Source organism: Gopherus evgoodei, chromosome 13 (assembly GCF_007399415.2).
Source record: "Gopherus evgoodei ecotype Sinaloan lineage chromosome 13, rGopEvg1_v1.p, whole genome shotgun sequence".
Classification (NCBI taxonomy): Eukaryota; Metazoa; Chordata; order Testudines; family Testudinidae; genus Gopherus; species Gopherus evgoodei.
Genome location: NC_044334.1, coordinates 7,483,554 through 7,499,365, shown reverse-complemented (window position 1 = coordinate 7,499,365; position 15,812 = coordinate 7,483,554). Strand labels below are relative to the sequence as shown.

The 15,812-nt window shown below is 40.8% G+C and overlaps 1 protein-coding gene across 3 annotated transcripts in view; it reads right to left on the bottom strand.

The window, feature by feature from the left end:
* Positions 1 to 13,988, bottom strand: part of ATP2A2 (ATPase sarcoplasmic/endoplasmic reticulum Ca2+ transporting 2) — a 76,260-nt gene extending 62,272 nt beyond the window's left edge. For 2 of the 3 annotated variants that reach the window (XR_004002983.1, XM_030582948.1), the window contains exons 1-4: positions 13,125 to 13,988; positions 12,102 to 12,119; positions 11,920 to 12,002; positions 1,579 to 1,683 (exon numbers count right to left, since the gene is read on the bottom strand). Coding sequence is in view for 2 of the 3 variants with exons in the window: in XM_030582948.1 (XP_030438808.1) it covers positions 1,579 to 1,683; positions 11,920 to 12,002; positions 12,102 to 12,119; positions 13,125 to 13,242 (324 nt within the window). In the remaining variant the exon portion in view is untranslated. The remainder of the gene's footprint in view (positions 1 to 1,578; positions 1,684 to 11,919; positions 12,003 to 12,101; positions 12,120 to 13,124) is intronic. The other variant, XM_030582949.1, reaches the window with a different exon arrangement.
* Between the last annotated feature and the right edge of the window lie 1,824 nt (positions 13,989 to 15,812).

The window sequence follows — 15,812 nt, the reverse complement described above, 5'->3', positions numbered from 1 at the left end:
CTGGGTGCTGGCTGGTGAGTCTTGCCCACATGCTCAGGGTTTAACTGATTGCCATATTTGGGGTAGGGAAGGAATTTACCTCCAGGGCAGATTGGTAGAGGCCTTGGAGGTTTTTCGCCTTCCTCTGCAGCATGGGGCACAGGTCACTTGCTGGAGGATTCTCTGCAGCTTGAGGTCTTCAAACCACAATTCTATAACAAACCCCTAACCTATGTCTGAGTTATTGAAGTGCATGGGTGAGATTGTATGGCTTACATTGTGCAGGAGGTCAGACTAGATGATCATAATGGTCCCTTCTGACCTTAAAGTCTATGAGTCTATAATTCACTGGCAGGGAGAAGTAGAGTGCCGCAGCTGGGAGCTGAAGCGCTGATCCGCCAGAGCACTGCTTTACCGTGTTGTATGCGAACCCGTGTTATATCGGGACATGTTATTTTGGGGTACAGGTGTATTTAGAAAGATCACTGAATAAGATAAACATACAAGCTTAAATTTTAGTATTAATAGTATGCAGATAGCAAATATCCATACAATAAGATTCCAGGATTGGCAGTCTAGAATGTAAGAGTCAGTGTGAAGTGATGGAAACTGATACAATCTGAACAAAGATCTTTCAGTCATGAATATCAATAGGCTGAATCACTGAGTTCTGCAGTCTGTTAAAGCCCAACTTTTAAGTTCTCAGCCATTTTGACTTCATGAATTATAACTGCGTGATGTACTGCTCCCGTAAGCATGGCATAATATGCCTAAGAGTCCTAGACCATTGTATATCTGAGGTAACCACCAATCCCCAACTTTGCACTACATCTTATTTGCATGCAACCATTTCATTAGTTGTATGAAAAACTGCATAGATAGTAGTTTACCTAGTCCAACTCCCAAACCTTTCCAACTGCATGACCTTTAAGCTACGATATTATGGAGGCACCCTGGTGGTGACTCCATAATTAGGTTAAGTTCTAAAACAGTGGTGGGCAACCTGCAGCCCATCCGGGTAATCCGCTGGCAGGTTGCGGGACAGTGTTTACATTGACTGTCTGCAGGTACAGCTGCCCACAGATCCCAGTGGCCACGGTTCACCATTCCTGGCCAATGGGGGCTGCGGGAAGCAGCGCAGGCAGCAGGGACGTGCTGGACGCTGCTTCCCGCAACTCCCATTGGCTAGGAACAGTGGGATAGAGTGATTAATAAAATGTTCAAGAACACCATAAATTATTTAAACTTAATAGCAATGTTCATGAATGGTTTCTACTATGGACAACCTCTTTCCTAAAGTGCTGAAAGATACATAAAGCAAGTCTATGGCCAAACATATCCATAAGGTATTCTGTGTTGTGTGTTTCAGTCTATCCACGTGTTTAACATTTCTGTAGCTTCCATTTTAGCTTTGGATCAACACTTCATGTCAGAATTCACACGTTGATTTTGGTTCTGAGTAATTTAATGTTAACATTGTATACAGTACTTTTGGTATATGCCTATACTATTTATAAAATCTGTACTGTACAAACATCATCTACTTCTACTCAGCCTAAAGAGTCTCAGGTTTGGTATTATAAAAATATGTTTGCTTACCTGCCACACACCCACAATTGCATTAGCTACTAATATAAGTAAGATTACAAAAGGTTCTACAAATGCTGTGATTGTTTCTTCACCTTCTTCAAACCAGGCCAAAACCTGCAAGAGAAATCACAGTTAATCTAAGTAATACAACAGATACACCAATATTACACAAAACACAGAGCTGTAGAATTTTAACAGAAATATCTTTCTGTTATCACTAGGGCTGTCGATTAACTCATGATTAACACAACAAAATTAATTCAATTTAAAAAAAATCTCAATTGCTGTTTTAATTGCATTGCTAAACAATGAACAATTGAAATTTATTAAATATTTTCAGATGTTTTTCTACATTTTCAAATACATTGATTTAAATTACAGCACAGAATACAAAGTATACAGTGCGCATTTTATATTATTTTTATTCCAAATATTTACTCTGTAAAAGTGATAAAAGAAATAGTATTTTTCAATTCACCTCATACAAGTACTGTAGTGCGATCTCTATCATGAAAGTGCAACTTACAAATGCAGATTTTTTTGGTTACATAACTGCACTCAAAAACAAAATGTAAAACTTTAGAGCCTACAAGTCCACTCAGTCCTATATTTTGTTCAGCCAGTCACTAAGACAAAATGTTTGTTTACATTTACGGGAGATAATGTTGCCCACTTCTTACTTACGATGCCACCTGAAAGTGAGAAAAGGCATTCATGTGGCACTTTAGCAGCAGGCATTGCAAGATATTCACATATTTAAAAACATTACTGCAACTTCATATTTATAATCTGATTGGACTTTTTTCCTGGCTGGTCACTGGTTTGTATTCTGTCACAGAACCATGCCATCAAATGGCAATATCAACAAATGGTAGTCCGCCCGCTTTGTCAATATCAGTTTGTGGTGGGGATTTTCTACAAGTACTTATTCTAAAAAGTGAAATGCCTCTCTTCCCCATTTAAAAAAAAAGGGACTGCACAAAAGGTGATGAAGATGAATTAAAAACTCAGACTATAAAACGGAAGAGAGTTGGAAAAAGCAACATGCCTGCCAATGTTCCAATTTTTTACATCTATGTGCAAAATGAATTTGTTATGTGCACCAATATGGAGGGGATGTGTGGCGAGGTGGGGATGAGGGGTTCGGTGTGTGGGAGGGGCATGGGGAAGAGAGTTGGGATGTGTGGGGGCGAGGGCTCCAGCTGTGGGTGTGGGCTCTGGGCTGGGACCAGGGGAGAGGCCCTTGATAGCCTGCTGCACAGCTGTGTAGTTTAGAGGGAACTTAGATGCCTGCCTATAGTGCTCCTCTTAAGCTTTTCAGTCAGGGTATCCAACAGTCACATTAAAATGGGAGACCATGAAAGCAAAAAATTCCTAATTAAAAAACGGGGTGGGAGCTAAATCAACTTGGGAGATTTATGTAAAGATCTAACTAACTATGTGGCTTTTTCCTCAGTTCAGCTTTAATACATTCCCAAGCAGGAGGACAAGGCACCTAATGATTCTATACTTGTAAGGCTTCAAATGAAGTTTGAGGATTCTTTAGACTTTTGTTATTTACCAGTCTCAAGCACTTCAGGTATATATGGAAAAGGCCTATTCATTGAATAAGTTCAGGCAAAAATTCTGCAATAACTGAGGAGACAATCTAATTCTTTAGTCAACATGTTGAGTAACAGGAAGCCTGTTAAGTGACAATAAATGGGAACAATGTGTAGAAATAATTAGTGCCAGTAGTCAGGCAACACAATTATGAGTCACTGACCAACTCAGAAGCACCTTACCAAGTAGGCCAAAAAGCAAACTGTTACTAAAGACACCATCATTCCGCTAGCATGCTGCACTAGAACTATTGCTCAATTGTGAAACACTCCAGGATGTTAAAAAGGATGAAGGATCAAGAGCACGAGAGCCTTGAACAGAAACAATCTGAACCACCAAGCAAGACCAATATGAGAACAGATTTTATTAGGATAGAGGAAATGTCCAATATTGTGACTGGCAAGGCAGCATTGTGTAGGCTGCAGTTTGGACGGAACTCTAGTGTTTTTAACCACTATGTTGTTCAAGCTCTTTCTACAGACAGCCTCCACCACTGTTACAAACAGTGGAACTGCAACAGTTGTTAGTTACATCTTATTATCCTCATGTATATGAGGCCAGTATGTGGCGCTGGTAAAGCCACTTAGCATCTGTGTCGGTCTCCACCATATGCACGATGGAAAAATACATCTCAGAGGTCCTATGAGGAATAGTTAATCCTGCTTTGAAGATATAAAGCACTGACAATGCAAGCATTTTCCAACATTCATATCAGCATATTAGATAAGCCACATGGAGATCTGGCTGTCTCAGGAAGAACCAAAATAATGCTGTAAGGGAAACTTCTAAGTTTATGATTATGGTATCAGTACACCTGTGCTCAATAGTATCAAGTATCTGAGACAGTGGTTCTCAAATTTATTTGATTGGCCCCCCCTTTTTTGTGTCTGTAGTAGTTTACACAGCCTTGCCACACAGGTACATATATTGATTTTAAAAAACCACACATGCAACTCTCATTGACTATTAACAACAGCAAGGCATTGATTCAAACAAAGCCAATGATCCATTGTAATAAGAGCAAAACCAAAACCGCGATTGTGGCCGATGCTTACAGTTAAATGTGCACACCATGTCGTAGCAAACAGATTAACGTACAGATGGCAATGACTTTGTATAATGCTGTGCAAGCTTAACAGAAATCCATCAAAATGCAAAGTGCCATCTAGAGTCATATGCACAACACCTTCAGAGGACCTGATGTGTCTGGAGGAAGGCCTACCCCAACCTCTGCTCTAAGAGACCAGCTGAAATTCAGACAGATCTTAAGAGAGCAAGTGTGACAGCTTGTTTCAAGTCTTAACCACAGGTGTACTGATACCATAAAATCAAGCAGACAGCCAGGTCAAAATCCTTCAGATGTTTTAGAAGCCCAACAACTGCAGTTCCCAAAACACAGACCTTTCAAAAACATTTGACAAGGGCAAAATGTAAGTGATCCTATTAATTCTAACTACAATTAGCAAGAGACTTTTGTTAGCAAGGAATAATTACTGGGGTCTAAAAATGAGAGATTTTTCCTATGTCAAGATGCTCTAGTGACTGTATCCATAAAGAGTTAAAACAGGAGTCATCCAATTGCAAGCGTCTGATTTCTTTTGTCACAATAGGTTATGGGAGATTGTCAAAGGAACTTTATGTACATTTGATGAAACAACTGTATAGTAGCCTAGATTTAATACGCACTATCAAGTGATCAGGGATGAACAGATAAATAACGTATTAGTTTTTTTAAACATTACCAACATCTTTTTTGCTTTACTAAAAGAGAGGAACAACAGAAACCAAAGTTTGGCAAGTAACAGAATCTATAATTTATTACTTGTTTTATTTTATTGCCTAAGAGTCCTAGTTACGGACCAGGACACCTTTGTGCTAGGCACCGTACAAATGCCTTGCTATAGTGGCAAACAGTTCCATCAGCAAAGCTCAGGATCTGACAGTATACTAAAGAAAAAAAAACAAACAAACAAAAAAAAAGACAAGAAGGGTCCAGTGATATAATGACCCTTACTGCTAGAAATCTGGTAATCAAATCATTGTAGCATGCATAACAATGAACATGATTAAGATCAACCACCATGGCATTGTTTTGAGACAATACTTTTGATAAAATTAAAATTAAAAAAAATTCTGTATAGCTAAGACGCTAAAAAGCAAAGAAAAGCAAAATGCATTTTTTTAAGTGGAAAGGAAGTCCTGAGGGAAATATCTAATTCACATACTGCCCTGACACCTGAAAAGTGAGAACAAATCTAGAGGGCAACTCTGATTCAATGTTTCATATGATTGCTCAAGCCATATTTAATTGGTTTGAACTGTTGGCAGAAGCCTCTTAAGCAAAATTTAAGAAGGATGGGGCCATGGGACTTTTTAAAGTAGAAATATACACAAAGACTAAAAATTACACATGCCATGATGAGCAAAGAGTGCTTGTGGCTCAGGGTGACTAAGAGAAGCAGAGAATGCTTCAGTAAGCCAGCCAGCAATAAAATGGTCATGAAAACAGTTAGAAAAACCAGAATTAAATTAATAATACTATGTAAGTATTTATACTCCTAAAAAACCCTCACTGTTTCAATAATTTTTATACCAAAGCACATATGAGTGTCTCAAATGACTAGTCTATTAGGAAAGATGGAAGGAACAGCATTCTGAAGACAACAAAAATAGAATACAGTATACAAAGAGTGGAAGTTCTGGGATGACATCCATTGCTCAGGAGATTATACCTACTGATCCATTAGACAAACTGGATTCTGTTCTCAGTGGCCAACAGGCAAGTTTTTTACTTGAGAATGGCAGCTTAGAGGCAAAATATGAAAATCAAATGTTATCCTACCAATAAAAGGTCAGATCAATTGAAGTGGGTTCCTTTTACCTGTGCAATGTTTCTGAAACAAAAAGCTTGTTCTCCCAGGCCATTTAGATTTTTAACATTTACTATAGTTTGGACAAACCAACAGTGCCTGATTACCATTATCCTTTTTGTATTTCTCTAGAGTACAGTTTAGAGACTCTTAAAAATGCATGATTTGAGTCAAATGTGTATTTTACTGGATAGGACATGTTTAATTTAAAATCAAACAAATAAAATATCCCTTTTTAATAGTCTCAACAAGAAATTATTCCATGCACAAAGGAATTACTAGAGATTATGGATTTTCATTTCTCCCAAATTTAGTTCTGTCACTCATGAGATCAAAAAACTCTCCTCGCTAATTGTTACTGAAAAATAAAAAAAACTCAGTGATGATTATAAAAGGGAAATTGAAAAGTTTTACTGAGTTAACAGACTGCAACTACCTCTAGTATGTGCTGCCCCATGTTTCTGAATATACAATTGCTTTGCTATATACTTAATGGTAGCAGAAACAAAAACAGAAGCATCTGGCAATTTAAGTTCTTGCCCAGCTACAGCACCCTACTACAAGGCAACATTTTTAAAAGCTACATAAAATTACTTAAATCTCTGTGATCTTTCCCCATCAGATGATATCTTAAGTGACAGTGCGTAATCTGAATTTTGCTGACAGCATGCTAATGTAATATACCAACACTATCCCTATCTTATGCAACATGTAGTCATTACTATTCCAGATCTAACACTTAGCTTGTTCTCAGGAAGTCCTTGCACAGAAAATTCTTATTTACTTCAATGGTGCAGTTTTGCATGCTTGAGGACTGAAAGATCAGTCTATACATGGGCCTGATTGGTATGTATAAGGAACATCTTTACTGGGCTACATTCACAACAATATACAATTTTAATCTAACCTTGTACCAAGCAAGTTTCCAGAGCACCTCCCTGTAATTCTGATTTGGTATAAAGGGGCTAGTAGCAGTATTAGTAAATAAGGCTGGTTTCATGATCCTCTAATTTAGGCAACCACTTATAAATACTTTCCCTAGACTACACTGTGTCCGGTATGAAAAACTATCACAATTCATTAGGAAAACATTAAAGTTGAATGGTGAAGTACAAAACTCAGGAAGTGCTAAAGTTGGGGTTGTGTAGATTACATTAACTCTGCTCTCTTGCATGTATACATGCATTATAACACACCAAGAGATCTACTATTTATCAAACATTTTTCTAATATTAGATACACATTCAGCACACTGAAAAGCACTGCGTACTTATCTGTGTATGTCAGTCTATTAAAGTCATTTAGATGACATTACACAGTAAACCAGTCTTGTACAAAATATTATAGATTAAATACACAAGAAAATAACTTGGCTGTAAATTCTTGCTAATTAGCTCATCCTCGGAATTGCAACCATGACAGAACTAACTAAGGCACTGGTGCTGCCCATGTGGATCCCTGTGAAGTCCTACAGATTCTGATAAGACATTCTGGGAAGGGTCCATGCCTAAAGATTCCTTTATAGGATCAGGCGTATAAAATTAAAAAATTTTCTTCTCTCTAAGACATGTATTTTAAGTCATTAGAGATACACTGGAAGAATATGGACAATGAAAATGGTCTATGAATACAAGAATGAAATGGTACAAAAGTATGTGCATCTAAGGCTGCAGAACAGCAATTCTCTGGCTTTGAGATCTAGCATACCACATATACAACTCAGTAAGTACTTGGCATACCATCTTAGTAATTTAAATTAGTACAGATATAATGGGCTATGATGTCAGTACTATACAGCAGCCTGTGTACTACCTGACTGCAGCCTACATACTACCAGTCAATGTACAAACTACAATATGAGAACCACTAATGTTACTGTATGATATTTAAGAAAAAAGGTATGTAATGCACCTGCCTAAAGATGCAGAGGCAAGGTGTCATGTGCAAGCTTAACTTTCAATTCCTTACTTGAGTGCTTACACATGCAACCTTAATATAAAAAGAGTTTTAAAATGGAATGTATGCATGCACATCCATGTGCATATATAATACACACTCCAAAGAACTACCATGCAAGGTCCACCAGGTAACTTTAGGAGTTGTGCAGTTTTTAACCTTACAAGATGAGCAGTGAATGAACAAAGACCTCTCTGGAGCTCTGCTGCAATTAAAACATGCCATCATTAAGGTTTACACTGCACAAATAATTTAGCTATGCACACATGTCCTGCCAGGCCTCCTTGAAGGCACAGTGTGATTTTCAAAGACAACTCCCAACCCAAAACCCATTTTCACCAGAACACTCAAAACGCACTTCACAATCAGGACTATTTCCATGCCCAATTCCAACACTCAATCTCTAAGGTGATTCAGCACTAATGCAATTCAAACAAGAATCTTCAGATTTAAAACTGTCTTTGCAAAGTATGTTCCCCTCTTCCCTCACACATTTACTCAAAGGCATTAGAAGTATTTTGATACAAAAACTTTCTGAACATTTAATTTTTGGACACAGACTAGGTTCATAAAATTTCAGCTGAGGTGAAAGTTTCAGAAAGTTACAAACTGAAAACAAGGATTAGAACAGCAGATATTATGCAACCTTCACTTTACTTATTGCTACTGCTATACAAGGCCGTATATTATCCAAGCACTACAGTCGTAACAGTCTCCCAGATCAACAAGATTACAGAAAATATTTTAGGGTCACTGAGAACACACAATCGAAGTTTGTGCAATTTGGTTCTGATCCTACTCCTGCTGAAGTCCATTAGCTTCAAAAGAAACCCCATAGTGCTTCCAAAGACTCAACTATACATAACCAGGGCTTCTGATTTTCAGTTTTAACTGAAAGATGCTGCTAAAGCATCCCCAACACAAGAAACAAATTTGTGTTTACCCAATAAACGTTGGAAAAACACCAGAAATGGTTCCTTGTATTTAAGGGCTTGCTTACATGGAGCAGAAATGCAGACTACAAAGGTGTGATTTCTAAAGCACATGACTGTGTTGCATATAAATTGGTTCATGTAGACTCTTCTTGTGTGCATTAGAAGTTCCCAAGTGCATTTTAAAGTAGTGGTGTTTGATACAGTATTATGTTAAGGAGCAATATGGAAAAATCACGAAGAGATTACTCATCCCAGTACTGTATATGCAAAGAGAAATCTCCAAAAATTGGATTTTTGAGAGGCTATGTTAGCAATTTTTGAGCTATACAACCCCCCACACCCAGAATTATATTACATCCCAAAAATCAAAGCCCTTCACATTAACTTAAGACCAAAGCAACCCTGACCCACCTCATTTTAAAAACTAAAAATCAATTAATATGCTCTGTGTACACTCCTTGTAACCTAAAAAACATCTGGTGATTTTCGCATATTATTTTAGAGTGGTTGTCGTAGTATTACAAAGTCTCATCAACTTTTCAAGACTTGGCCCATCCAGTTATCAATGATTACACATTATAAATTGTGCTAAATCATCCTCACGATACAGCAATCCAATGCTAAAGGTTCATTTCACCTCAACTGTATACACAATTTATCTTTCCCCGTAACATTTAAGTTTCCCTGGGTGGCAGTTATGGGCCACAAGCTTCACAGCTGCTATATACTTGAAAATGAGTGCTTTCAGAAATAATATTGGAGTTTAAATTATGTCGATCACCTTGAATATTTTATAGAAACAAATGTATTTCTAAATTTGTATGAGCTTAGCACAGCTGCGTGAAAGCTACCAGAACTCAATGAAAGTCTAATACAGCCTTTATAAAGAGTAAATGTCAAGCCACAAGTGAAAAAAACAGAAGAAATTACAAGTTATCTTTGATCCTAATACAAAACCCAAAAGCAAACAAAAACAAGAGTGAACTGCTCACAGAGTAACTGCAATAAAAATTATTAGGAGCATTTCTATTTTAGCTATTGATTTTCAGGCCAGGGGCTTAACATGTTTTCCAATAAGGAGGATAAGTATTATCCCCGTTTTTAAGGTTGAGGAAACTTGAGGCATAGAAAACTGAAGTGACTTGCCCAAGGTCCGAGCAGGTAAGTGGTAGTCAGGAGAGAACCCAGATATCCCAGTATTTTACCCTGTATTACACCAACTGCCTAATTTAGCAGAATAATTTCAGCAAACTGGAAAATGGAGGCTAGTCTAATTGTTTAATAAGTTCAGTAAACATACTAGCAAAGTACATTTGGCAATGTATATTATTTGACCTGTGTCAGTTTAGCACACTGGAGTGATCTCACTAGACAATTTCTTATTTGCTGAATTTGATCTTTACCTTCACCCATTTGGTTGGAAATGAAGTGGCATATAAATTTCTAGAAGTAATAACTCATGCACTACAAAATTCCACTACCCTTTATTACTATCATTCTTTCCTCCTCTACCCTCATGAAGGATGCAACTTTCAGACCTTTTACAAAACTCTACCCCTCGTCGAAAAACTAGATGTTAACCCATTTCTCAAAATTGCTACTGCCAGCCACGTTTTCTCCATGGAAATATCAAAGTGACTAAAATGTGTCTGTCTCCATAGGCAAGCTCAATGCCAATCCTTGGCCAGCTGGCTATTATATACACACATACCAAAACTGAGGCCCTCTTCTTTGAAACTGTGTGTCAGTTTTGTGATAGCAGAAGCAGTCACTGGCCCAGAATCAACAACGCAGTATACTGCATTAGGCACAACATGGGATAGCCATCCTCTTTTTTATTTTAAATAGTCTTATTTTAAGACTGATCATTAGCTTCAGTCTATATTCATGATTAGCTGAACTTTGGCAGAGGGATAGAAAACCAGAAATCAGCACAAAATCCACTTTTTTATTCTTTTAGCTTATAAAAGACTAACACCTGTTTTTCTGGTCACAGAGTTATACTACAATTCTTTAGGTGGAAGTAAAAGTCTATTTGGTAGACTTCACTAACAATCTCTAATGTTTTGCACTTTTTTAAAAAAATAAATAGAAACCAATCATTCTGTTCTCCAACTTGTCAAAAAAAAAAAAAATGCAGACCCATCACCTTCCTCCTGTACTTAGCCTTCAATTCATTTCTCCAGTTCCTTAGCAACCATATACCCCATACATACTGCAAAAAAACGATCCAATTAAACATACATTAAAAACAAAACCCAGGGTCATTTAGTGCTTCTTGTCCTTTCAATCCTGTATGCAAGACGAGGGGTCCACTTTACAAAAAGACTATCCAAAGGTCAGTTACCAAATTTGGTCAACAATGGTGCCATCATTGTCGTCATCATTCTTGTCACTGTCAAAAGCAACAACTGTCACCTTGCTATTATCAGGGAGGAAAGGCAACTGAAATATTCCCCATGCAAATTCTATTTACAGTTTGCATTCTATCCAAAAACCTCTTCCAATGATCATCCATTTAGCTTGATAAAGGGATTTACTCAAAAGCAAAAAGAACGACCCATTAAACTCTTAATCGAGGTTGGTTTTAAAACCCAACAACAAAAAGAAGGGTTGTGAAATCCCATCTCGAGTAGGTACACAAAAAATATGATGGATTATACGTATGCTTTTCACAGGTCTGTGTATGTCTAGTTTAATTATATTCAAGAAAGAAGAGAATTATATACATGAAGTGAATACGGAAAATTAATGTATAAAACACACAAAAGTTAACCTTAGCAAGATAACCAATTTAAGACTCAGCATGCAATTTATTTTTCCACATCATAAAAAGAACTAGTGTAAGCAAAAAGTAACTTAAGGAATAGCCCTGTCCCTCTATATATATATATATATACACACACACACACACACACACACACACACAGTAGCCTCATTTGTTCAATGGGTGAAAAGTCTGAAAAAACAAAACATTTTATACTTACAAAAGATATACAAGCTGCCAACAACAAAATTCTAACTAATAAGTCTTCAAATTGTTCAATCACAAGCTCAAGTAAGGATTTTCCTGCAAGATATAAAAGGCAGACATATTGCATCTTAAATATACACAGAAAGATGCAAAGTATGGATAAGAAACATTAGAAGATTGTACAGGCTTGCTTACCTTCTTCAGCTGGTAATTCTGCAGGAAGCATAGGTTTTCCCAAGGAGCATGTCAAAGAGAAAAGACTGTTAGATAACTACAGTAGCCACTATAAAGCATCCATCATTAAAGATTACTTCAGAGCTAGCTAAAATGCTACAAAACTAAATTTTACCCAATTTTATGTATACAGGAAATTCAAATTTTAAGGCAATGGTGAGTAAATGAAATTAAAGTGCCTCCTTCCATCAAGGAGAACTGAACTGGGCCTCGCTAATTCCGCAATTTATGTCAAATACATTTTAGCAGCAATCTAGTAAGGTTACAATTCAGCCAAGTCATCACTCATGCCTGCTATGTTACTTCTGGTGCTGCTGCATACAAAGGATCACAGGCTTCAAACGTTTTTCAGACTTCAGCAGAACACTGATTTCACTCCACATTCACTTTACCAAAATAGAAGACGTCTGCAAACGCTTCACAATCTAATCTTTCTATTTAGGAATTGCTGTCTCCCCACCTGCTATTATTTCTCTCTGTAAGCCTGTTCTGCAATACAACTGGCACAAAAGAAAAGAAAGCTCTGCCGCGCTGTTTCTGAACAATTTTTTAAAACAAAAGAAGCACCTTTTATCAAAAGGTCAAAGAACGACGTTTGGGTGGGACAGTTGGGAATAACGAAGAAAATGAAAGTCAAGTAAATAATAAAAAGGGCACATTAAAAAAAGCATGTGCTTTACTTAATGATCGAAGCTTATTTCCCAGGAAGGTGAAAGGAAACGGAGGTGGCACCCTCCATGCTGCAGCAGCCCCGAGCGCTTAGGGTATAAAAGAAACCCACGAGGTGGAGTTCAAGTCAGCCATCTTCTCTCTCCCTCGCTCCTATTCCGGGTCCTGAGTCAGATGCCGGCTTTGCACACATAGGTTAGGCCTTGCAACAGGGCCCCAAGGAGGATGAGAGGGGGAGAGAGGATCCCAGCCCGCAGCAGCAGCAGCAGCATCCCCCCGGCAGCGGCTGGCGCGGGGGTTGGTTGCTTCACCTACCGTTGGCGCCCCATCTCTCCTTGAGCTTCTTGACTTGCTCCAGGCTGAGCCCAGTGCTCTCGTTCACGCCGAAATAAGCCAAAACTTCCTCCACCGTCTTGGTGTGCGCGTTCTCCATGGCCGGGCCGGCAAATGGTGTCTCTCCTCCGCTTCCTTCTTCTCAGGAACAGCAGCAGGAACAGCAGCAGCAGCAAGCCCTGAACTCAGCCCGCTCGGTGCCTCGCTCTCTCTCCCCCCCTACGGGTCCCCAACCGCCCCCGGGTGATTATCAGCATAGACCTAGACAACAATAGGGAGCCGTGGAGCGCGCCTCTCCGGTCACAGCACCCGCACCCCCCTTCGCTCCGTACCGGCGGGGGACTCGCCCCCGAGGGAACACAACCGCCCCCTTCCTCGCCCTGAGCTAGGCAAGGGGCTCCGCTGCACCCCCTTCTCCGGCAGCCGTCTGGGGGCCACGAGACAAAAATCACCCCCTCCTCTCAGACGTCAGGCCAACGCCGAGAGGTACTGCGGGGGGTGTTAGGGGAACAACCGCCCCCACCGGCACTGTGGGGAAGGAATGAGCTGTCCCCTTTTCTCCTCAGACGGAGAGTAATTGTCTCTTTCGCCGCTACAAGGGGTAATAAGGTAATTTATCACCCCCGCTCTCCTCTGAGGGGTCTGAAATGCCCTGTCTCCTCTAGGGGGCGTAGCTGCCCTGGGGGTCGTTAACTGCCCCCTCTAGGGGAGGGTGGGATCCGCTCCCGGCGCTCTCCAGCGGGCGGTGTAGCCTAGGCCGCTGTCTCCGGCTAGCCGGTGCTCTGCTTTCCTCCTGCTCCGTTCCCTCCCCGGCGCGAGCTGAGCCAGCGGCAGCTGCTCTAATAGAATTTATCGGAGCCAGCTCGCCGCTGCCCCTCTCCCGGCCGCAGCATGTGGACGCCGCTCATTGGCCGGGAGCAGGGAGCGGGGAGGAGGGAGCAGCCCCGCCCGCACGAACCCGGATTCGAAACGCCACAAGCAAAAGAGGCCCGCCCGCACCGCGACTCTGCGGAGCGCCGTATCCGACGGCACTGGTAGAAGTATGCGGGCGGGCGCAGGAGAGAGGTCTGGATGGAGAAACGTAATTTGGCCACTGCCCTGGGAGGCGGGAGCAGCCTGCAGTGAGCTGGCGGCCTGCCCCGACGTGACCCTCAGGCAGCTCCCTGCCCTTGCGTGAACCTCATTACGGTCGGGGCGGGTGGGAGACTGTCCTGTCCTAATGCCCAGATAGGACCGGAACCCGACACGGGGGGGCTTGTCCTGACAGCCCCACATCACGGGGCGGCCCCTTGTCTTGACCGGCCCCTGCGTCCTGACAGGCTCCCCCCAGCACAGAGCAGGGAGCTGCCCCCTGTTCTGTCAGGCTCCCGGCCTGGTGGAGGGGCTTTCCCCTGTTCTGGCTGCTGCCCCCCGAGCACGTTGGGGGGGCTGCCCCCATCCTGACAGGGTCCCCAGCTTGCATGGAAGGCAACACAGGTGAGAGAAAGGGGACCGGTGGTGCAAAGAGGGAGGTGTGATGTAAAAGTGTCTCACTGCCCCAGCCCATCACCAGTTTGATCCTCCCCCGCCATTATCCCAAGATTAACTCGATCCCCACAGACCCACTCAACACCCCTTACAGAGCCTCGAATACACACGTACACCTTTGGTTCACATGTACACACATAACAATGACTAACCTAGAAACTGACACACATGTGCAACATGCCACCAACTATCTGATCAATGACCAACACCCACTAACCAACCTCTGACTGGCAACAGTGATACCCACACCCCATAATAATTCTCAAACTTCTACCTTCTTCACATGTGTAGTGGATGGGCATGGTACACATGTGGCAAGGGAACAAATAGCACCCGGGGCTCCAAAGAATAGTATGGAGGGGATGTCTGTGCAGTTCCCCCAAGATCCATGAAGAGCCTGGGATAGCTGCACATTTGAGGTGCAGCTTCTGAAAGGATCATACTTTGGAACCTCATGAAGTTTCCCACGAAATGTATCCCTCTCATATGGTAGAAGGTGATCTTAGCCGAAGTCGGTGGAGAGGCACCTAAGCACTTCTTAAGCAGTGCAAATGTGAAAACTTCAAGCGGTTTAATTTGTCCAGCAGGTGCAGAGCACAACACCATTCAACTAGAAAGTAAAGGGAAACTGATTTATTTCACCATGTACAAAAAGTGAAGTTAAAATGTGTATTCAGAGTGATATCTTAGAAAGAAACACAACTAAATGGGCTAACTTAACCCTCGATGAAACTCCATTGATTTAATAGAAATACACTATGCGTGAACTTTACCTGCTATCTTTTTTACTGTAATATATTAAGAGAAGAAACCTAGAGATAGGGCAGCAGCACAAAAACTACTCCTACAGTCTTTACTAAGTGAAGTAAATGGGAATTTAGCCTGAGTGAGGACTGCATGATCTGGCCCTTGAAATGCAGTAACAGTCACTCATCCACACTACTGCAAGGCAGAGTTGCAGTGATGTTGCTGGTTATATTAAGGATTGTCCTTTCCATACATAAAACCACTGTGCATTATGGTGCTCAAATGTCAAATAAAGAGACTAATAGCTTTGTCTGGAGCTAAGCATAGAGCCGGAGGGTACTACACAAATCCCTAGTGAGCTCAGCCAATGCTCCTGAATCCTGACCTGACCTGCAA